At 43.5% G+C, this 23,502-nt stretch overlaps 1 protein-coding gene across 3 annotated transcripts in view; it reads right to left on the bottom strand.

Annotated features, from left to right (window-relative positions):
- Positions 1 to 23,502, bottom strand: part of EEA1 (early endosome antigen 1) — a 243,198-nt gene that overhangs the window by 74,703 nt on the left and 144,993 nt on the right. For all 3 annotated transcript variants that reach the window (XM_033951558.1, XM_033951559.1, XM_033951560.1), the window contains 3 exons: positions 22,860 to 23,060; positions 21,794 to 21,907; positions 8,447 to 8,602 (listed from right to left, as the gene is read on the bottom strand). In XM_033951558.1, the coding sequence (XP_033807449.1) occupies positions 8,447 to 8,602; positions 21,794 to 21,907; positions 22,860 to 23,060 (471 nt within the window). The remainder of the gene's footprint in view (positions 1 to 8,446; positions 8,603 to 21,793; positions 21,908 to 22,859; positions 23,061 to 23,502) is intronic.

Raw genomic sequence — 23,502 nt, 5'->3', positions numbered from 1 at the left:
CAAAACTGCAGGGAAATGTACAGGGTGCAGGAATTTATTAAAAACAACAAAAAAAATAAAAGCATATAACATATATAAAATTAATACATAAACTATGATCGTGGTGTCCAAAATACTGGTCCCAATATTCGTGTGGAAGAAGTGTTTCTTCGAAACACAGACAGTGTCGGGTCCGGTCCACACAAATAGTGGGGACCAGTTTTTTGGACACCACAATCATAGTTTATGTCCCTCCTCCAATCCCAATATTTATCCCATTATTTCATAAAACAAACAAACTAGACAAGGCACACGTTTAAAGTGTATAGCAGTTGCCAATTTATGTTATTTAAACGACTGCTACAGATTTGACAATATTACCAAACCTGCCATTTTCTGTTTCCCACAAGTTTCTTCATTCCCATGTATCAAAAGTAAGAGTATTTTGTGCAAACATACCCCTTTGAGAGGTTCCATTTACCAGCACACATGAATCCTGGATACTATGGGAGATAAAAGGTTTCCTAGCAGTAATTAGAAAGGGAAAATAGATCACACTATGCTAAGGAAATCCAGACCAACCTATCAGTCTGTACAGAGTGCTTGATACATGAATAAGCCCCAAATCAGTAATTTAGATTGTGTCTTTTTTTTTTTTTACTTCTTACAGCTCAGCAATTGTCTCTCAAGTTAGAGCAGACCCCACAAGGCAGTCTAAACAGCACAGTTACTTACCGTAACAGTTGTTATCCAGGGACAGCAGGCAGATATTCTCAAAAGTGGGTGACGTCACCGACGGAGCCCCACAGTGGACAGCCTCGAAAGCAGACTTGCTTGAAGATCTTTGTAAGAGCTTCCGAGTGCTGCACTGCACGAGTGCCTTCCCGCCCGAGATAGGGCGCACGTCTCCTGTGAGGTACCTCAGTTCAGATACCTAGCTAAGAAGCCAACCAGGGGAGGAGGGTGGGTTGTGAGAATATCTGCCTTCTGTCCCTGGATAACAACTGTTACAGTAAGTAACTGTGCTTTATCTCAGGACATTCTAACAAATCTAGTAGTGAACTCAAGACAAATCAACCAACAAATCATTGCATCATTAGAACCTTGACACCTAGGGTAAAAGGCTGTCATCTACCTTGTGGGCGGTGTCAATGGTGTCCGTTCACGATTCCAGGAGAATTGTGGGTTCATCCTACCACGGGGGTATCTTACTACGCTAGGGCCAATACCAATTGTAATTCTAGTCAAGTGATCTATTGTATACAATGCCCATGTCCCAAACTTTATATTGGTCGTACATCTAGACCCATTAAAATTAGATTGACTGAACATAAATCTCGGGTTCACACCCATAAAGAAACTTCTCCTCTTGTTCATCATTGGAAACTCTGTGGCCACACACTCAAAGATCTTAAATGGAGAGTGTTGGATAGCATTACAGTAGGGTGGGAGGGAGGCAATATAGAGAAAATTCTCAATTTAAAAGAGCTACGATGGATGTTCATGTTGAACTCCATGGCCCCGGAGGGGTTAAATGAATCAGCTGACTGGTTATCTCAAGTTGACCTTAGTTATTGATCCCCGGATATGACGTCAGGGGATGTCTCTATATTTCAGTAAGTAGATCAACGCGGCGGCCATTCTTTAGAAGCCGCTGAATACTACAGACAGGAGCATTTAATGATCTAGGTATGTTTGGGAGAGATAGTCTGGTTTAGTAATAAGATTTTCAGAATTATATTTATAGATTTTATATTGCATGTTTTTTGTGTTTTCCCTAGACCCCATGCCTTGACAAAGATAGGCGAAACGCGTCGGCAGGGGAGCGATATATGCTGACTGCTAGAGAAAGCAATGCAATACATTTAATAGAAAAAAGAAAAAAAAGAAGTTGAAAAGACTTAAAAGCTAAGTTATTACCTTATTTATACAACAATTAATCTAAATAACTATTCATAAAGCCATAGGGGATGAATGAAGATCCTAAGAATCGTATGAAGTTTGTCTTCAAAGGTCTTTCTGACACCCCATAAAATAGTACATTTCTTACCACTGAAAAATAGGTTATCTCAGGACAAGCAGGCTGCATATTCTCAACAGTGGGTGACCTCCAAGCTAAGCATAATGGGATGGAGGGAGAGTTGGCAAGTTAAGAAAAAAGATTTTGCAAAACAGATTGGCCAAAATGGCCATCCCTTCTGGAGAAATTATCCAGACAGTAATGAGAGGTGAATGTATGAACCAAGGACCAAGTGGCAGCCTTGCAGATTTCCTCAATAAGAGTTGATCTGAGGAAAGCTACAGACGCCGCCATTGCTCGAACTCTGTGGCCCATTACTCGACCATGCAGAGGGAGACCAGCCTGAGCATAGCAGAAAGAGATGCAAGCAGCCATCCAGTTGGATATGGTTCGCTTCGAGACAGGATGCCCCAACTTATTTGGATTGAAAGAGATGAAAAGTTGTGGGGCAGTTCCGTGAGGTTAAGTGTGTTGCAAATAGAAAGCCAAGGCATGTTTACAGTCCAAAGTATGGAGCGCCACTTCTCCAGGGTGAGAATGAGGCTTTGGAAAAAATACTGGAAGAACAATAGATTGATTGATGTGAAATTGTGAAACAACTTTAGGTAAGAATTTAGGATGAGTGTGGAGTACCACCTTGTCATGGTGGAAAACTGTGAAAGGTGGATCCGCAACCAAAGCTTGTAACTCACTGACTCTTCGAGCAGACGTGAGGGCAATCAGGAAAACTACTTTCCAAGTAAGGTACTTGAAATGAGCCTTATCAATTGGTTCAAATGGAGGCTTCATCAATTGAGCCAGGACAACATTGAGATCCCAGACCACTGGAGGTGGTTTGAGTGGTGGATGAACATTAAAAAGTCCTTTCATAAAGCGGGAAACCACAGGGTGTATAGACAGGGGTTTCCCATCAAGAGGCTGATGAAAAGCAGCAATCGCACCGAGATGGACTCGGATAGTTGTAGACTGGAGGCCCGACTGTGATAAGTGAAGTAAATAATCCAAAACAGACGCCAAGGAGGTAGACATTGGCTCCATATGGCGAGTGGAAAACCAAGCAGAAACTCTAGTCCATTTCTGGTCGTAACACTGCCGAGTGGACAGCTTTCTGGAAACTACCAAAATATCCTGTACAGACTGAGAAAATTTTAGAGAGTCTGTTAGGTGGAAAGGTACCAAGCTGTTAAGTGTAGAGACTGCAAGTTGGGATGTAGCAAGGAACCTTGACTCTGAGTAAGCAGAGAAGGAAAAACCGGTAGAAGTAGAGGCTCCCTGGTGCTGAGTTGAAGTAGAAGGGAGTACCATGGTTGTCTGGGCCACCAAGGAGCTATCAGAATCATAGTGGCATGTTCTGTCTTGAGCTTGACAAGAGTCTTGAGAATCAGAGGGAATGGAAGGAAGGCATAGAGAAACTAACCCATTCAATCTAGTAGAAAAGCATCTGCCTCGAGACGCTGGGGAGAGTATATTCGGGAGCAGAATTGAGGCAGCTTGTTGTTGAGGGGAGAGGCAAAGAGGTCTATTTGAGGAGACCCCCATTGAGCAAACACTTGACGAAGAGGTGAAGAATTGAGTGTCCATTCGTGTGGTTGCAGAAGACGACTCAACTTGTCTGCCAGACAGATGTGCTGACCTTGAATGAAGACAGCTCTGAGAAAGATGTTGTGATGGACTGCCCAATCCCACAGCTTCAGAGCTTCTTGACAAAGGGAGTGAGATCCCGTCCCTCCCTGTTTGTTGACATAGTACATAGCGACTTGGTTTTCCATCCGGACAAGGACTACTTTGTCGTGAAGAAGGTGTTGAAAAGCTTTGAGGGCATTGAAAATCGCTCTGAGTTCTAACAGATTGATGTGACAAAGACGGTCCGCAGGAGACCAATGACCTTGGGTACAGAGACTGTCTAGATGGGCTTCCCATGCGTAGGTTGAAGAGTCTGTTGTGAGAACCTTCTGATGAGGGAGATTGTGGAACAGCAACCTCTGGAAAGATTGGAAGAGAGAATCCACCAGTGGAGAGACTGCTTCAACAAAGGAGTTACTGTAATTTGTTGAGAAAGCGGGTCGGTAGCTTGTTGCCACTGAGATGCCAGGATCCACTGAGGTATGCGAAGGTGAAGTCTGGTAAAAGGTGTCACTTGAACTGTAGAAGCCATGTGATCGAGCAGAACCATCATTTGTCTTGCTGAAATTGATGCGAGATGAGACACTTGATGGCAAAGGCGAATGAGGGTATCCCGATGTGGTGGAGGTAGAAACACTCTGAGCTGGACAGTGTCTAGAATGGCCCCAATGAACTGGAGAGACTGAGATAGGGGTCAACTGGGATTTTGAAAAGTTGACTTCGAACCCCAGATTTTGGAGGAACATAATAGTCTGTTGGGTCGCTGCAATAACCCCTTGTTGAGCGGAGGCTTTGATGAGCCAGTCGTCCAGGTACGGAAAAACTTGAAGACCCTGGGTACGGAGGGCTGCAGCCGCCACCACCACCAGACAATTCGTGAAGACTCTGGGGAATGAGGTGAGTCCGAATGGAAGAACTCTGTATTGGAGATGAAGATTCCCCACCCAAATCTTAAATACTTGCGAGAGGCTGGATGAATCGGGATATGAGTGTAAGCCTCTTTGAGATCCTGAGACCATAGCCAATCTCCCTGATTCATCAGGGAATACAGAATTTGTAAAGAAAGCATCCAAAACTTCTCTTTGACTAGAAATTTGTTGAGGGCTCTGAGGTCCAGAATGGGTCGCAAATCCCCCGTCTTCTTTGGAATCAGAAAATAACGGGAATAAAATCCCATGTCCCATTGGTTCAGAGGAACCTCTTCGACAGCTCAAAGGTGAAGAAGAGCCTGAGCTTCCTGAAGAATGGGAAATTGCGACGAATAGGAAGGACACTCTCTTGGAGGGCAATCTGGAGGCACCTGAAGAAAGTGAAGTGAGTATCCCTCCTGAAGGATGGTGAGAACCCAGAGATCTGAGGTGATCATCTCCCACTGGTGATAAAAGTGGTGAAGATGACCTCCTATGGGCAGAAGAGAATTCTGATGCAGGGAGGTTGGCATTCTCAGGCTGGGTATGTCAAAAAGACAGAGCAAGTTTAGTCGCAGCAGGAGTCTGAGCCTTCTGCTGTTGTTGTTGTTGCTGTGGAGGCCTTCTAGGCGGAGGCCTGGAGAAAGCTGGTGTCGTTTTTTGAGGATAACGATGTGGTGGTTGCTTGTATGGGTGAGCAGGAGGAGTCAGGCTTCGGCCAAATCAAGGAAGCAAAAGAGCGCTCATGTTCAGAGAGGTGCTTTGTAGCAGCTTCAATAGAATCATCAAAGAGTTCATTCCCCTGGCAAAGCAAGTTCGCTAGACGGTCCTGCAGATTGGGATCCATATCAACAATGCGGAGCTAGGCGAGACGGCGCATGGCTACTGCAAAGGCAGAAACTCTAGAAGAGAGCTCAAAAGCATCGTATGTGGCTTGCAGCATGAAGAGTCGAAGTTGATACAGAGTTTTGATGATCTGTTTAAATTCAGGAAGACTGTGTTCCTCAAGAGCCAGGTATAACTTAGGTATCAATTTGAGGAAATGATTAAAATAAGTCGTGAAAATGTAGTTATAATTGAGAATTCAGTTAGCCATCATGGAATTCTGGTATAATCTACGGCCAAACTTGTCCATGGTACGGCCCTCCCTGCCTGGAGGGACTGCAGCGTAAAGCTTAGATGGATGAGCTTTCTTTAAAGAAGATTCCACAACCAAAGTCTGGTGGGACAATTGTGATTTCTCAAAGCCTTTGCAAGGTACTGTGCGATACCTGGATTCCAGCTTGGATGGAATGGCTGTAATGGAATAAGGAGTTTCCATATTCCTTAAGAAAGTTTGTTTCAATACTGGAGTCATAGGAAGTCTCAATGTCTCCTTGGGTGGATGAGGCAGCTCCATATCGGCCAAGTATTCAGGAGTGTACTTGGAATCAGAGTGGAGATCCAGCTGAAGAGCTTTCCCCTTGTCAAAGACAAATCTGGCAAAAGAGGCAGACTTCAAGGTCGAGGCACTTTCAGGAGAAGGAGTGCGAGACTTAGGAACCACCCAATAGGAAGGAGAAGCCTCTCTGGAATACTGAGGAGGCAGCTCAAAATCCAGGCGCACAGTGATTGAAGAAGACTTCCGAGGCTTTCCTCGAGGTGCTTCCACAGAGGTCTCAGACTGCCGCTCAGGCTGGCTCGTAGGAAGCAGGGTCGAGGCCGGGAGGAGCTGAGCCACGACCGAGGAAATCTGAGTGGTCAGAATGGCTTTCAACATGTCCTCGAACATGAGCACTGAGACAAAAGGATCAGGTCTCGAAGGTGCAGTAGTGCGCTCCAAGGAGGGCGACCTTGAGGATGAGCATTCCCGATGCTTGGCGGCACGCTTAGCTGGAGGTCTCAAAGAGGATGGAAGGACCGCAGACACGGCCTGGGATGCCTGAGACTCTGGAGGCTTCTTAGGAGTGGTGCCTGAAGGAGAGACAGGAGACTTACCCACCGAGGAAGACTTCTGAGGAACTTCCGACGAGGCCTTCGAGACCAGAGGTGTCGAGGTCAAAGCCTTGGTGGAGGCAGATGGGGGTATCGGGGTCGAGGTCTTGGAAGTTGAGGCCGTCCCATAAGCCGAGGTCGAGACCCTCTCAGCAGACGGTTCCATGGTGCCATGAAGAAGCTTGGCACAGCGTCTGCGAAGGGCTTGAGGATGAAGGGTAGCACAGCGCGAACAGGCATCGGAGTAATGTTCAGGACCCAGGCAAGCAATACACCGACTATAAGGATCGGTTAATGAGATGGCCTTGGTGCACTGGCTACACTTTTGAACCCGGTAAGATGCAGGAACATAGAAAAATTAAAGGCCAACGTAACGAACGGTAAGTGGCCAGTCCTAGGCCAAAAGGCCCCTGGCTGGAAGAAAGCCAAAAAAGAAAAGAAAAGTTTTTCTCTTTATTTTTTTTTTAAGAAATAAAGTTTAAAAGAAATGCGAACACAGCGACTAACAAAAAATAAGAAAGCCGCGGTGAGAGAAAGCAACGAAGGTTGCAGAGCTGAAGTGAAGAGAACTTCTCGGCTCCGCGGAAAACTTTGAACTGAGGTACCTCACAGGAGACGTGCGCCCTAACTCGGGCGGGAAGGCACTCACGCATGCGCAGTGCAGCACTCGGAAGCTCTTACAAGGCTCTTCAAGTAAGTCTGCTTTCGAGGCTGTCCACTGCGGGGCTCCGTCGATGACGTCATTCACTGTTGAGAATATGCTGCCTGCTTGTCCTGGGATAATGTAGTCTATGTCGGTATAGGTGGCCAGGCGTATAGTTGAGGCTCCTCTAAACACAGAAAAACCTAGGGAAGTAGGGGAAGGTCAGTAGGACCCCCAAGCTCTATCCGGACAGAAAAAGGGACCCAATTAGGTCAGTGAACCCACTATTTCCAAAGTCACATTGCAGACTTCAGAGCTACCCTGAAGAAAGTCAAAGCATGGTGACTGAAAGGTCAGTTTCTACCTGACAAAGACACAGCGAGATTGGAAACCTTCAACAAGCACAATGTCAGCTGCGGAAACCCTGACAGAACGGACCAGAAAAATTCCCTAACCTGATCCAACAGGCCCAAACAAACCTCAGAACAGAATGCACAATCTTACCACTCCACCTACTGGCAACTGAGAAAAGACTTGAGCATAAAAGGGACTGCACAGCAAACTTGTACTGTTGCCAAAAGTTAGTGTCTCAGTCTCCACCTGCTGGCAGAGGAGCATAAACCGATCTGTTTCTGTGCAGATCTGGAGGAACACTAAAGAATCTAATTTTTTTAAGGAACTCTAGAGTTCCCAGGAACCGAGTTTCAGAATCACTGCACTACACCAATCTAGAAAATCTCTGAACTGAGAAAAGGGTCAAATATTTAGAATTTAGCTCCATAGTGTCTTTATTTATGCAGATAAAATTATCTGCAATGGCCCAGGAGACATTTAGATCTATTTTAAGAGATTTATTTCCATGCACAAGGGGGTGCTGAAAAGTTCTCAGCAGAACCAGGAGGAGAATGATGTGGCACTTAATGAAATAAGATAACACTACAGTGGCAAAACAACACTCAGAATTTAGGAAGTTTGTTGGTTGGACTGAACTTTTCAGCACCTCCTTGTATCTCATAATATACTTGAGCAAGAGATTAACATTTGGGCTACAATTATGTTATGTGGACACTACTCTTTATTCTCTTTGTTGCCACTTTAAATAACTCTCCATTCCTAGCAGGGAAGACCTTTTTTTTTTTTTTAGCTCATACCTTCTCATTAGTAGTTCAAAGTGGCTTAGATTCAAATACAATTGTCATCATCCCTGACCCTGGAGAATTTATAATCTAATTTTGCATCTGAGGCAATGGAGACTGAAACAACTTGACAGTAGGATTTGAGCCCTGGTTTAACACATACCTTAAGCTGTCCTTGTAACTCTTCTGCTTGCTGTTCTAAACCTAGGTGTTTTTCCTTTAACTCTTTAAGGGTGGTTTCCAGATGAGCACAGTGCTCCTGCTTGTCATGTAGCTTTACAGTGATCTGATCCAGCTGAGTACTAACCTTGTTTAACTCCTGCAAAATGAAATATGCATTAATACATTTTGGGTTGTATTAAGGAGGGAACACTAAGGAAAAAGTGTGTCTTACCTGAAAATGTTCTTTCCTTTAGTCCCATCAAACCAATCAGGTGGGTTGCTTCTATCTACCAGTGGATGTTGAAAGAGATAGAAAATAGTTCCAAGTGATTCACCTCTTGTAAACTGCCTCAAATCAAAAGGCTTTCGCAGTATATAAATAAAGATTTATTAAAGCAGTGGTTCTCAATCCTATCTTAGGAGACCCCCAGCCAGTTGGGTTTTCAGGATATCCCTAATGAATATGCATGAGAGAGATTTGCATATAATGGAGGAGACAGGCATGCAAATATGTCTTATGCATATTCATTAGGGATATCTTGAAAACCCAACTGGCTGGGGGTCCCCTAGAACAGGGTTGAGAACCACTGTGTTAAAGGGTATTGTGCAGCCATAGAATGTTTAGTATTTCAATTGGCCAACAGGGGTGCTCATAAACAGATTTAGTCAACCTAGTAGAGTCAAGATAACCTGTTCCATTTAGCCACATCTTATTCGGCCAATAACTACTGGAATAAATTAGTTTAAACTCTACTGACAAACAGGGATTGCACCAAGTCAGGAAAAGAAAGAAAAAATGTTTGCTGGGGAAGTCTGGAGTCCAAGCAACGTATGAATGAGGAGACTAAATATCAGTAAGTAGGGAGAAGTTCAGGAAAGGTCTGGTAGGACTAAAGGAAAGAACATTTTCAGGTTTAAGACAATTTTTTCCTTCCTTAGCATCCATAAGACCAGTCCAGACAAGTGAGATGTAGGAGAGCAGTTTCACAAGAAGGGTGGGACAAATGTACCTGCAGAGAAAAAAGCCTAGAGCTAGATAAAATTTTTTGAATGAAAAAAGAAGGAACTGATTGATAAATTACATTACATTACATTAGTGATTTCTATTCCGCCTATACCTTGCAGTTCAAGGTGGATTACAAAAGAGCTGACTGGACATTTCCAGTGAAGTTACAATAGTATAAATCTGAAGTGTACTCACTTATTGAGAAAAGATTAAAAGGCAAGGCCTTGGAATAAACAACAAAAAGAACCATGGCTGCTGCCACAGATTAGCTATAAAAGCAAACATGATTGAGGTCTTGAGAGAGACTGGTGCCTAACACCATCAAGTTGAGTGCTGGTGCACTTGTGTTATGCAGGTATTTATTAGTGCACTTACCCCATCTAGGCAAACACTAGTGGAGTCATATCAACTAGATGTAGTCATATCAACTAGATAGACGTCAGTGTTCTTTGCCAACCAGATGGGTGTTGTGGCTATACTATGCAGGCCAGCAATCTAGTCACATATTGCAGCTGTGTCATCCAGGTGAGCATTGTAGCCGTGGCAGCCAAACAAGACTTGCTGGTACCCTAATCAACCAGTGAGGGAGTGTTCTTTTAAGGGGAGGGTTCTTTTGAGTGGGCAGACGTGTTGGGCCGACGGCCCTTTTCTACCATCATACTCTATGTTTCTATGTTCCGATCCAGGTGTACCTCCTCAGAACCGCAGCAGCCTGCACTCTACCCCTTTGCGGATGAACCAGGGGAGAGATGGCTCCCGATCCTGGAGACCCAATCCAATCTGCAGGCTGTCCAGAGGGCTTACTGCAGTTTCAGGCTTACAGAGCACCCTCCGGAAGCAGACAAAAGTCTGCGATCTCCCGCCGAAGGATCACTCGTACAGAGTTGATCCACAGCATGTGGGCAAATCCGCGAAATAAATTAAAAAAAATAGACTAGGAATTGAAAACAAATCATGAGCAGAATTAATTTCAACCATGCAGTGAAGCTGCAGGAATAAAATGAGCAGGTCAAGAAGTTCCCGGGCAGGTAGCCCAAAGGAGAGGGATCTTCTTTTAGTTGTCCTGCAGCTGAAGCTATCAGATATACAAGAACCCTCTAGTTCAACCTCCAGAGGGATTATACAAGAAAAGGTATTATGCTTGGCAAGTGTGAAGATCAGCGGAAAACAGGGAGACCAGTAATGCAATGAATCAATACAAACAGCAACAGCTATGGATGTCATCATCAACATTTAGCTACCTCACTGAAGGCCACACACAGTTCAAAGCAGCTATCCAGAGGGTTGTTATGAGCCAACACTGACTCAATGGCACTTAACATAAAGTATACTCACCTATAGTGGGGGTTCTCAAAGGATAGCAGGTAGATATTCACACGGGTGTCGTCATCCATAGAGCCCAGCACGGACATGTACCAAAGTGTACTATCACTTTAAAACTTCAGCATTATCCATACCACGCAGGCACCTTCCCACCCGTCGGGACATGGGACCCTCAGTTCTGTCCAAAAGCTAAGAAGTCAACCAAGGGAGGTGGGAGGGTTGTGAGAATACTTGTCTGCTGTCCTCAGAGAACACCCACTACAGGTACCTACGCTTTCTCAGAAAACAGCAGGGGTGCTCATAAACAGACAGTATAGTAATGTCTGCTCATAAGCAGACATTACTATACTGCTCATAAGCAGTCAGTATATTCTCATATGTGAGACTACCAAGCTGCTAGCCTCTAAGAGGAGGCTCTTAGAGGAGGATTACTATCATGAGGCTGGTGAAATCTCTGAGGAAGGAAGGAAAATGACTTCTAAATGGAGAATATATTTTTAAGAACTGCCTGAACAAATTGAGCGTCTCTTCTAGAATTCTGGTCTAAACAGTAGTGAGAAGTAAATGTTTGAATTAAGGACCAAGTAGCTGCTTTGCAGATGTCTGCAATAGGAGTGAAATGTAAATGAGCAACAGATGTGGCTCTAGCTCTTAGCTATCAGCAGTAATATTTGCTTCCAGCATCAGCCCATCCTGAGAATAAGCAAATGATATATAGTCTGCTAACCAGCATGAGATAGTCTGTTTATTAACTGCAACTCCCAGTCTGTTGGGATCAAAGGAGACAAATAGCTAAACTGACATTCTATATGGTTTAGTCTGATCAAGGTAGTAGGCAAGAGCTCCTTTGCAGTCTAAAGTGTGAAGAGCCGTTTCTCCAGGATGAGCATGTGGATTTGGAAAGAAAAATGGTAAAACAATGGATTGGTTGAGCTGGAACTCCAAGACCACCTTTGGAAGAAATCTGGGATGAATATGTAAAAATGACTGTCGTAGTAGAATCTGGTGTAAGGAGGATTGGAACGTAGTGCTTGTAATTTACTGACTCGGTGAGCAGATGCAAGTGCATTAAGGGAAATTACCTTCAATATGAGATGCTATAGAGAGGCAGATAAAAGTGGTTCAAAAGGAGGTTTCATTAGTTTGGTTAGAACAGCGGTCTCAAACACGCGGCCACGGGCCGCATGTGGCTCTCCAGATTTTATTTGCGGCCCGCGATCTGGACTGGATCATTATCTTCCTTTTGGAGCAGCAGCGTGTCTGGCCGGCTCGTTCCGTTCAAAGCCGCGAGTTGGCGGCTCCTTGCGCTATCCACGGAAGAGCCAGCCAGACATGCTGCTGCTCCAGTGGCGTACCAAAGGGGGGGGGGTGGACCACTGTTCTCCCTAGAGTGCGGCTCGTCTAGAGCAGTGGTGCCCAACCTGCTTCCTTTCCCTTCTCAGGCCGGCACCGTGTTATTTGATCTCCCTGCTTCTTTTCGGGGCCGACCAACTCTCGCTGTCCGACGTCAATTCTGACGTCGAGAGGACGTTCTGGCTAGCCAATCGCTGCCTGGCTGTCCGGAATGTCCTTTCCAACGTTAGAATTGACGTCGGGCGGCGAGAGTTGGTTGGCCCAAAAAGAAGAGAAGGAGGGAGATCTCTGCCTGTTCCTGATGGCGGCAGTGGCAGCAGCCTATTCCCCGGCGGCGGTGGTGTAGAGGTGTTTCCTTATTGGCACCTGAAGGTTAGGCCTCTCTGACATCATCAAGCCTGAACCATTGTCTGCAAGAAATCTTTCCAGCATGAACTTTGCAAGAAGAGAGAAAGAAGAACACATCTTTGCTGTTTCTGCCTGATGCATTCTGGGTATGTACCAGAATGGTATTCTAGTCAAGGACATTCATCTATGTCTTCATAATTAGACTGTGTGATTCTTGTGGGAGGTATACTCCTATCCTGTTCTTATCTGTCTAACGGCGCCTGTGTCTCCTAGCCTGTATGAGACTTTACACAGAAAGGCAATTCATCTAAGTTCTGTTTCTGGATTGGTCCGAGGAAGTCATCTGACGAGATCCAAGTGAAAAAGTGCTAATGATAATTAGTGTGTATCAGGATGCGAGGAAGCTCACATCTTACCACAGGTGTCCTGCACGCATCGCTTTCTTAATAATTAGACCTGAACAGTTACCTCGTGTGACTCTCTGCCTGAGAGAGAGTGAATCGGACCTTAAACAGCTCTGAATTCCATCACTTCAAGGAAACTTGGCTGCCAATAAATTATAGCGGTACCAGTGGCTGACGAACACTCGTTCCTGTAACCAAAGGATTTTCTACGTCTACTAAGCTAAAAAGAAACGATTTCCATTTCACCTAAGTTTCGGCGGAGGCCTAATCAGATGGTGAGAATAAGGAATTTATTAACTTATCAGCTGGGGTTAGATAAGTGCATCCAATTGTGATATAGGATAAGGTTTGAAAAGCTACCTTGGTGATAACTATAATCATTTGCTGCTAATCAGGGATTATTATTATTATAAGGAATTGTCTAGTGTGTGTAAGAATTAGTTTTACTTAGTTATCTAACAAGTGTATTGTGATAATTATGTACTGAGTTTCATGTATGTAATCAGATGTTTTGTGAACAATATTTAGATATTGCAGCTGGCTTGTGAATTATATTTTTCTATTTTCATAATAAAAGTATTTCTCATTAGCCTGGGTTTTGTGTCGTGTAAACAGGCAAGAAAGCTGAACCTGGATCAGAGTTTATGATATTCCCTAGATAAAACTATCAGACACGTAATTTGTTTATGTAACTGATTAGTATACCATAAAACCTCGCTACAGTGGCATGGGGGAGGGCAGGAAGGAAGGAAGGAAGAAAGAAAGAAGGGGGGGACAGGGAGCCAGAAACAAAGCAAAAAATGGAACACGGAATCAGAGAAAGACAGACAGAGAAAGAAAGAAAAAGTTGGGGGAGGGAATGAGGTCTGGAGAAGAAGCATACAGGAGGCTGAAAGAAGGGAAGAAATATTGGATGCACAGTCAGAAGAATAAAGTGCAACCAGAGACTGATGAAATTACCAAACAAAGGTAGGAAAATGATTTTATTTTCAATTTAGTGATTGAAATGTGCCAGTTTTGAGAAAAAAAAGATATTAAACTTTAAATATGAGGGCTGCAGAAAAAATAGAGTACTTGGAGGGCCGCAGAAAAAATAGTTAATGTCTTATTAAAGAAATGACAATTTTGCATGAGGTAAAACTTTTTATAGTTTATATATCTTTCCTTTTAACTGTTAAAGGAAAGTTTTATAAACTATAAAGAGTTTAACCTCATGCAAAATTGTCATTTTTTTAATAAGACATTAACTATTTTTTCTGCGGCCCTCCAAGTACCTACAAATCCAAAATGTGGCCCCGCAAAAGGTTTGAGTTTGAGACCACTGGGTTAGAACAACATTCAAATCCTAATCTAACTGGAGGCTTGGTATAGAGAATTCATTTCATGATCTTGGAGACAAGTGGATGTACAGAGATTGGTTTGTTGTCCAAGTAAGTATGAAAAGCACTGATGGCACTAAGGTGTGCTCAGACTGAAAATGTTTGAAGTCCAGAATCTGATAAATGAAGGAGATGGTAGATTGGTTGTAGGATGGCACAAGGTTCCCCTTTGTCCCCAATATTGTTTAATGGTATGATGCAATCTTTGGGTAAGGCACTTGAAAATCTTAATGCATTCAGTTACATTTATACAGATAACATCAGTATTCTCTTGACTTTTAATAGTAACATAGTAGATGACGGCAGATTAAGACCCGAATGGTTCATCTAGTCTGCCTAACCTGATCCAATTTTTTTTTCTTCTTAGCTATTTATGGGCAAGAATCCAAAGCTCTGCCCGGTACTGTGCTTAGGCTACAACTGCTGAAGTCTCCGTCAAAGCTCACTCCAGCCCATCTATACCCTCCCAGCCATTGAAGCCCTCCCCAGCCCATCCTCAACCAAAAGGCCATATACAGACAAATACCGTGCAAGTCTTCCCAGTACTGGCCTTAGTTCTTCAATATTTACTATTATTTTCTAATTCTAGATCCTGTGTTCATCCCATGCTTCTTTGAACTATGTCACTGTTTTCCTCTCCACCACCTTTCTCAGGAGCACATTCCAGGCATCCACCCATCCCTCTCCGTATAGTAGAATTTCCTTATATTGCTCTTGAATCTACCACCCCTCAACCTCAAATTATGTCCTCTGGTTTACCATTTTCCTTTCTCTGGAAAAGATTTTGTTCTACGTTAATACCCTTCAAGTATCTGAACAACTGAATCATATCTCCCCTGTCCCTCCTTTCCTCTAGGGCAGGGGTAGGCAATTCCGGTCCTCAAGAGCCACAACCCTGTCAGGTTTTCAAGATGTCCACAATGAATATGCATGAGATTGATTTGAATACAATGGAAGCAGTCCATGCAAATTAATCCCATGCATATTCATTGTGGAAGTCTTGAAAACCCGACTGGGTTGTGGGTCTCTAGGACCAGAATTGCCTACCCCTGCTCTAGTGAAAACATATTCAGGGCTTCCAGTCTCTCATCATACATCTTCTGGCGAAAACCTCCTATCATTTTCGTCCCCCTCATCTGGATCGCTTCAAGTCTTTTTATGTCCTTCACCAGATACAGTCTCCAAAACTGAACACAATACTCCAAGTGGGGCCTCACCAACGACTTGTACAGGGGAATCAACACCTTCTTCCTCCTCTCTTTATACAGCCCTGCATCCTTCTGGCAGCAGCCACCGCCTTGATTTTTCACCTTTAGATCTTCAGACACTATTACCCCAAGGTCCCTCTCCCCATCCGTGCATATCAGCCTCTCAACTCCCAGCATATACTGTTCCTTCCAATTATTAATCCCCAAATGCATTACTGTGCATTTCTTTGCATTGAATTTTAGTTGCCAGATATTAGACCATTCCTCTAACTTTTGCAGATTCTTTTTCATGGTTTTCCACTCCCTCCTCAGTGTCTACTTTGTTACAAATCTTGGTATCATCCACAAAATGGCAAACTTTTCCTTCTAACCCTTCAGCAATGTCACTCACAAACATATTGAACAGGATTGGCCCCAGCACTGAACCCTGAGAGACTCCACTACTCATCTTTCCTTTTTCCGAGCGACTTCCATTAACCACCACCCTTTGGCGTCTGTCCGACAGCCAGTTTCTAATCCGGTTCACCACTTTGGGTCCTTACTTCAGCCCTTCAACTTTGTTCAAGAACCTCCTATGAGGAACCGTATCAAAGGCTTTGCTGAAATCTTTTTTTTTTTTTTTAATTCTTTATTCATTTTTCCATCTTACAACAAGTGCATACACATTGATACTAAATACATCACTTGAAATTCTTCCATTTATAATATTAATGCATAAAGTTTAATCCCATCCTATCCAACTCATATTCAAATATATCACATAAGTATTTTTTCCATTTGATCTTAACATTTAATAAAATTCAAATTCCCCCCTCCCATCCCTTCATTCGCAAATGTACTTATAATGTAAAATGGTATCTATTCATTGCAATATTTTGTCAATGGCCCACATATCTTTAAATTTATTATAATTCCCTTTTTGTATAGCTATTGTTCTTTCCATTTTATAAATGTGACATAACGAATTCCACCAGAAACTATAATTGAGTCTATTCCAATTCTTCCAATTATTTGTGATATGTTGTATAGCAACTCCTGTCATAATCAATAAAAGCTTATTGTTTTTTGATAAAATTTGGCTCTTTGTTCTCATTGACATACCAAATAAAATCCACCTGAAAGCATAAGAACTCCAAACTATATTGATTGTTAAGATTTTTCCATTCAGGGACCCTGCCTGAATAGCCTGCCTCAGTTGCAACCATCTGAAATTTTGTGATTTATTAAGACCATATTTATGTTGCAACTGTGAAAAATCAAGCAGTTTACCATTTGAAATGACATCATCCAAAATACGTATTCCTGCTATCATCCAATGCTTCCAGATGACCTTAAATCCGCCAATTTGAATCTTGGAGTTTAGCCATATAGTTTGATTTGTCGATTTATGTATTGGTATAGGTGTTAAATTGACATAACGTAAATGTGTACATTAATATTTTATTTTTTTTATACAATCTAGCATCCACCAGCGGAGAGACTGTCTCAACGAAGGAGTGACTGTAATGTGTCGAGAGAGTGGTTCGCAAGCCTGCGTCCACTGAGATGCCAGGGTCCACTGAGGAATTCTGAGGTGAAGTCTGGTAAAAGGAGTCATATGTACTGTGGAGGCCATGTGACCTAATAGTGCATGATGTGTCTCACTGAGATTGAAGAGCAGGAAGACACTGCATGACAGAGTTGAAGAAGAGCCTCCAGACGTTGTTGCGGAAGGAATGCTCTTAATTGGATAGTGTACAGAACAGCTCCAATGAACTGTAGATTCTGAGAGGGCTGAAGTTGGGATTTGGGAAAGTTGATTTCGAATCCCAAGCTTTGTAGGAACTACGTAGTCCGTTGGGTCGCTACAATAACCCCCTGATATGTTGAATCTTTGATGAGCCAGTCGTCCAGGTAGGGGAACACCTGAAGATCATGGTTCCTTAGAACGACTGCTACCACCATCAGGCACTTGGTGAACACTCTGGGAGATGAAGCCAGGCCAAATGGTAGCACTCTGTATTGATAATGCAGATTCCCCACCCGAAATCTGAGGTACTGACGGGAGGGTAGATGAATGGGGATACGAGTATAAGCCTCCTTGAGATCCAGAGAACATAACCAATCGTTCTGATCTAGAAGGGGGTAAAGGGATGCCAGGGACAGCATACAAAATGTTTCTTTGACTAAAAATTTGTTGAGAGCCCTGAGATTCAAAATGGGTCTCAGATCGCCCGTCTTCTTCGGAACTAGGAAGTAATGGAGTAAAACTCCATGCTCTGCTGTTCCAAGGGAACTTCCTCAATAGCACGGAGACGAAGCAGAGCTTGAGCTTCCTGAAGAAGAAGGGCGGTCTGGGATGGATTGGAAGGATACTCTCTTGGAGGAAGCTCTGGTGGAACCTGAGTGAAATGAAGAGAGTATCCTTCCCTGATGATTGACAGCACCCAGAGGTCAGATGTAATGATCTCCCTTCAGTGGTAAAAATGATGGAGATGACCTCCTATGGTGGGAAGGATGGACAGAGGCAGAACGATGGAGGTTATGCTCTGTTTTAGACAGTCAAAAAAGCTGCAAAGCCTTAGGTGCAGCAGAAGGCTGAGGTTTCTGTTGCTGCGGTTTCTCAGAAGGTGCTCGAGTGTAAGGAGTCGCCCTTGGAGTATAACGCCTCTGGAAAACTGGAGTAGGGCGTGAAGGTTTAAACAGGAGCTGGATTTGGCTTTGATCTGACAATGGAAGCAAAAGACTTTTCATGCTCAGACAATTTCTTAGTGGCAGCCTCTATGGATTCATCAAAGAGGTCATTGCCCTCACAAGGAATGTTAGCCAGACAGTCCTGAAGATTAGATTCATGTCAATGGTGCGAAGCCAGGCCAAGCGGGGTATTGCTACAGAGAAAGTAGTGGCCCTAGCCGACAGCTCAAAGGCATCATAAGTTGACTGGAGAAGATGCAATCTGAGTTGCGACAGAGTAGCAGTGACTTCTTGGAACTCGAAATGTCTATGTTGATCCAGGTTCTTCAGAAAACTTGGAAGAAGATCAATAAGGAACTTGAGATAAGTAACGAAGACAAAATTGCAATTGAGGACTCTGGAGGATATCATAGCATTTTGATATAGACAGCGTCCAAACTTGTTCATGGTCTTACCCTCCCTTCCAGGAGGAAATGTAGCATAGATCCTGGAAGGATGGGCTCTTTTCAAAGAGGACTCCACAAGGAGAGATTGGTGAGATAATGGTGAATTCTCAAACCCTTTGCAATGCAGAGTTCTATACCGCGAGTCTAATTTGCCTGGAACAGCAGGTATAGCGTAAGGAGTCTCCAGACAACGTTTGAAAGTGTAAGACAAAAGCTTGTTAAGAGGAAGCTTAAGTGACTCTGCAGGAGGTTGAGGTAGATGCATGACCTCGAGATACTCATTAGAGTATTTAGAACCAGCATCTAACTGAATTTCCAGATCACCAGCCATCTGACAAAGGAAGGAAGAGAAAGACAGCTGATTCGCCAATGCCCTACCTCATGAGGGACTCGATGACCTCGAGAACGAAGGTGAAGCCTCTCTGGAAAAGTGACAATCCAAAGAATATGGAGACTTGGAGGAGGCAATGGAAGCAGCTGATTCCTCAGGGTCTAGAAGCGGTGACCTCGAGCGAGGAGTTGGGGGCCTCGAAGAACTGGACAGTCTGGAATGAGGCCTAGACAAAGAAGGCTGCTCTATAAAAGAAGATCTGAACCTCAATGGATGTCTCGATTGGCAACGAGAGTAATGCCTAGAAGCAGGTCTCGAGGATCAAGGAGACTTCACCCTATGTATGGAAACAGGCAATGCTGCTGGTGAATGGATAGGTCTCGAAGCCATAGATCAAAACACAGTAGATTAGATCGAAGCACTCCCATAGACTCTGCTCTTTGTATGGAGTGTGAGAATTCCTGTCGAGACACTCGCAAAGACTCTGCTCCTTGCATAGAGTGTGAAGCTTCAGCTCGAGGCACAGGCAGGGACTCAACCTCGCGGGAGACTGCTGATTGCCCAGGCTGGATTACAGGAGGCAACGTCGAAGCAGAAGCATATTTGCTTAATAACTGAACAAATTGCTGCTCCACATGGTCTGGAGAGAAGCCTGCAAAGGTGGATCTGCATCTGAAACCGGACCACTTGCTGAGGCTAAAGGCTCCAAGGTGGCAGTGGAGATGTGCTTGGACTTGGAGGTCTTGGAAAGCTTGAGGACCACCGCAGGAACCTTCTGCTTAGGTATCTGAATTGAGGGGAGCTCAGGGGAAGATAAAGCAGGTGTACTCAAGACCAAAGACGATCCGATCCAAACAAGGACTGTCTGTTGAGGCTCAAGGTCGGAGTCGTGGAAGCAGGAGGACCTTCGCTGGAAGGCGGGACCGAGGTAACACTCAAGGTCGAGGGTGTCACCAAAGAGTCCTGAAGAGTTTTTCCACTAAATCTCAACGACGTTTAAGGGCTCGAGGTTGAAGAGTAGCACAGCACTTGTACGACTTCGGATTATGGTCAGGCCCAAAGCACTTGAGGCACCAGCGGTGTGGGTCCGTGAGAGAAATCGCACACTGGCACTGGCTACACTTCTTGAAGCCCGTGACTGGCCGGGACATAGGAGGGAAGATAGCCGCTGCGAAGTTGAAGCCTGCAGGCTGCAGCCGCGCAGCATGGCCTGCCAGTTAGTCACTGGACAAAAAATTAAAATAAGTTTTTTTGGGGTTTTTTTAAAGGAAAATAAATTAACACAGCGATTCGTGACTAAAGAGAACACTAAAAAGAACACAAGGCACGAAGCGAACAAAGTTCAACGGAGAATGTCAAAGTACAAACTAGAGAATTGCGCGGGGACAGAAATCCCACCCGTCCCCGCCAGGATCCTCTCCGTCCCCACCCGTCCCCGCCAGGATCCTCTCCGTCCCCACCCATCCCTGCAAGGAATTATCTCCATCCCCACCCGTCCCCATAAAAAGCAGCAATTACTTCTGACAGGATCATCAATTCCACAGTTTCTTTTGTGTTTGTGTTGTTTTCCTTGTGGAATCTCTTTGGTGGAACCCTTTTTTTGTTTTCTGTTCAGGTAATTAACTTATAAACCCCCTCTTTTACTAAGGCTGACGTGTCCATTATATTATATGGACGAACCCTGCTTCCAAAGCCTTCCATCCCCGTGGGAGTCTCGTTAGCTAGAGGGGAGTCCCGTTAGCTAGAGGGGAGTCCCATGGGCCAGAGGGGGGTCCCCGCGGGATTCCCGCAATCCCCATTCCCGTGCAGACCTCTAGTACAGACTTCTCGGCTCTGCAGAAAACTGAGAACTGAGGAGACTCGCCCTGTGTTGGGCGGGAAGGCACTCTCGCATGCGTGGTGGTGGCTGACTCAAAACTTCTGAAGTTTTCTACAAGCAATTATGCTTGCGAGGCTGTCCGCATCCGGGCTCCGTGGATGACGTCACCCATATGTTGAGAATAGGCTGCCTGCTTGTCCTGGGATAATTATCTTAACTACAGTTGCCTGGCTTATTCCTGCTTCTCTTGCTATTTGTCAAGTTATTCAGTGTGCGTGCGGTGCATCCTCCTGACTCAGTAAAAGCTCGCAAATGTCAATGTGCTCTTGTGTGCAAATCGAACACAGTTATACGTTGCCTGGCTTATGATCTACAGCGCCCGTTGTTTGAATTTTACATAGCAGCACATCAAGGCCATTTTTGTTACAACTCTTTTGTGGGAACTCTTTCAACAGTCGTTGACTGTTGTAACCTTTTAGCAGTACCAAGTTCTTCATCAGAATTCGGTTTTCTGCAGTGAAAACCATTTTGATACAGGGACTGTTTACAAACTATTTTCTGCTTCTGTGCATATCACATAGCAACAATTCATTTTTACAAAGTAGTGTTGTGGTGGGAAATATTTACATTTGACATCAATTTCATTCACGACACGACACACTCAATTTCATAAGAATCAGCCAAGTTCTGTGGAAGATACACAAAAAACATTTTGGTGTGGATATTTCAGTTTACAGTGTGTTTATTATACATAATATGCTCACCAAGTTTTGCACAGATGAATGTTGGGGCTCTAGCATCAATGAACTTAGATACTATGGTATGCCAGCACCTACACTGCAGAACACTTAAGTGCATGGAGACTTATACTCATTTATCTGGGTACTTTCAGCAGAATAAGCAAAAATGTACACAAATCTTCTCAATGGCTTTACGCTCATGTCAATACTCCAGTAAACTTAAACACTGTCAAAACTGGTATCATTATTTCAATCAAATCTACTTTCTCTCAGTTCGGATATTATTGCACACAAATTTGGTGTTTTATTCTGCCCTACCTGTTGCTTATCCTGAAGTGCATTTTGGGCCGTATCCAAATGATTCTGAAGATCTGCTCTTTGAGCAGCTTTGGCTGCTTCCGTGGACAGCAACAGTTCCGTTTTTGCTTTTAGCTGAAATCCATTAATTGTAATTTAAAATTACAAAAACTCCAGTTTAAAACCAACAAAATACATATCAAGAGATCAAGTCATTCAAAATAATCTCCGAGAAGAAATAGCATTAGAACATTTCTATAAAGTCCTTTCAGAAAATAGCTAAATTCTAGAAACGAATCCCCTAATTCTATGAAACTAAACTAAACTAAACCTTAGGTTTGTATACCGCGCCATCTCCACAAGCGTAGAGCTCGGAACGGTTTACAGAGTTAGGATAGAAAGGAGCTCCAATGAAGGGTTATAGGAAAGGAACAAAGAAGAAAGAGAGGGACAAGGGTCCCAGAGAGCAGGAGGTGTTAGATTTTTGAAAAGAGCCAAGTTTTCAGGTGTTTGCGGAAGAATTGGAAGGAGTTTGAACTTCTGAGCGGGGATGTGAGGTTGTTCCAGAGTTCTGTGGTTCTAAAGGGAAGAGCCTTTTGTGCTTGGCATGCAAAGTGCACGTGCAAGTTATCGAATAACTTAATTAGCTGCTAACTGGTGCTACCGATTATTGCTATAATTGGTGTTGATTGATGCTGGCACTAATCAGCAGTTACACATATAAACTGATATTTTTCAGTATTTTACAAAAGTGCGCGCAAAATCCGTCATGCACAACTGCAAGGGGGAAGCATGCGACTCTGAACTGTGCTATGTACATTGGTAGCACTCTAGAAATAATTAATACCAGTACAATAGTAGTAAATGCAGAACAGTAATAAATCCTCCATACAATGTTTCTTTTACTGTTCTTTGTTAAATGCAAGGCCTGGAAGCTATTCTAGTCTGGAAATTATTGTGACACAAAAAAATGTTATTGCAGACATACAAAAAAATAGATCATACTTATAGGTTAATGTTGCTAAGAAATAGTGATTCCTTCAGATTAAATGCAAAAGATAATTTTGTAGGAAAGCAGCAGCATTACCTGTGAATCCAGATGAGACACTTTCTTTTTACTTTCACTCAGTTGACTATTAAGCTCATCGATGTTGGTTTCCAGTGACAGTACCCGATCCTGTGCGGCTCTTAGTTGGGACTTTTGCTCCTGTACCTGTTCATGCAAATTCTCTTGTGCCTGCTTATTGCTCTCAGATTGATTCTTCAGCTTTTCCGTTAGTTGAGCTACCTACCAAACATATACAAAAGCACTACATAAACAGCTCAGAAGAAAAGGCAATTAGGCTTCACTGTTTACTGCTAATTTCTTAAAACCATTTTGTGCCTTTTATGAGTTATACATGGTCCTCATTTGTCATCAGTATGTTTCAATACTAAGAAGATTCTCATTTCCTCAAGGACAGAATAGAAAACAGATTAGGTTAAGTTCTTTCTCCACATTAGAAACAGATTCTTCATTTATAAATTATGTTTAAATACATTTAAAAATGAAGTATTATAAGAAGGAAAGACATAGGAACAATGCCATGCAGGTTAAGCATAGTTACTTACCATAACAGCTGTTATCCAGGGACAGCAGGCAGATATTCTCACTGATGGGTGACATCACCGACGGAGCCCTGGTACGGACCATTTTAAAAGTGCATCGCCACTTTAAGAATTCAAAAAGT

Source organism: Geotrypetes seraphini, chromosome 7, assembly GCF_902459505.1.
Source record: "Geotrypetes seraphini chromosome 7, aGeoSer1.1, whole genome shotgun sequence".
NCBI lineage: Eukaryota > Metazoa > Chordata > Amphibia > Gymnophiona > Dermophiidae > Geotrypetes > Geotrypetes seraphini.
The sequence above is the reverse complement of the archived record's forward strand: the minus strand, read 5'-3'. Positions and strand labels throughout refer to the sequence as shown.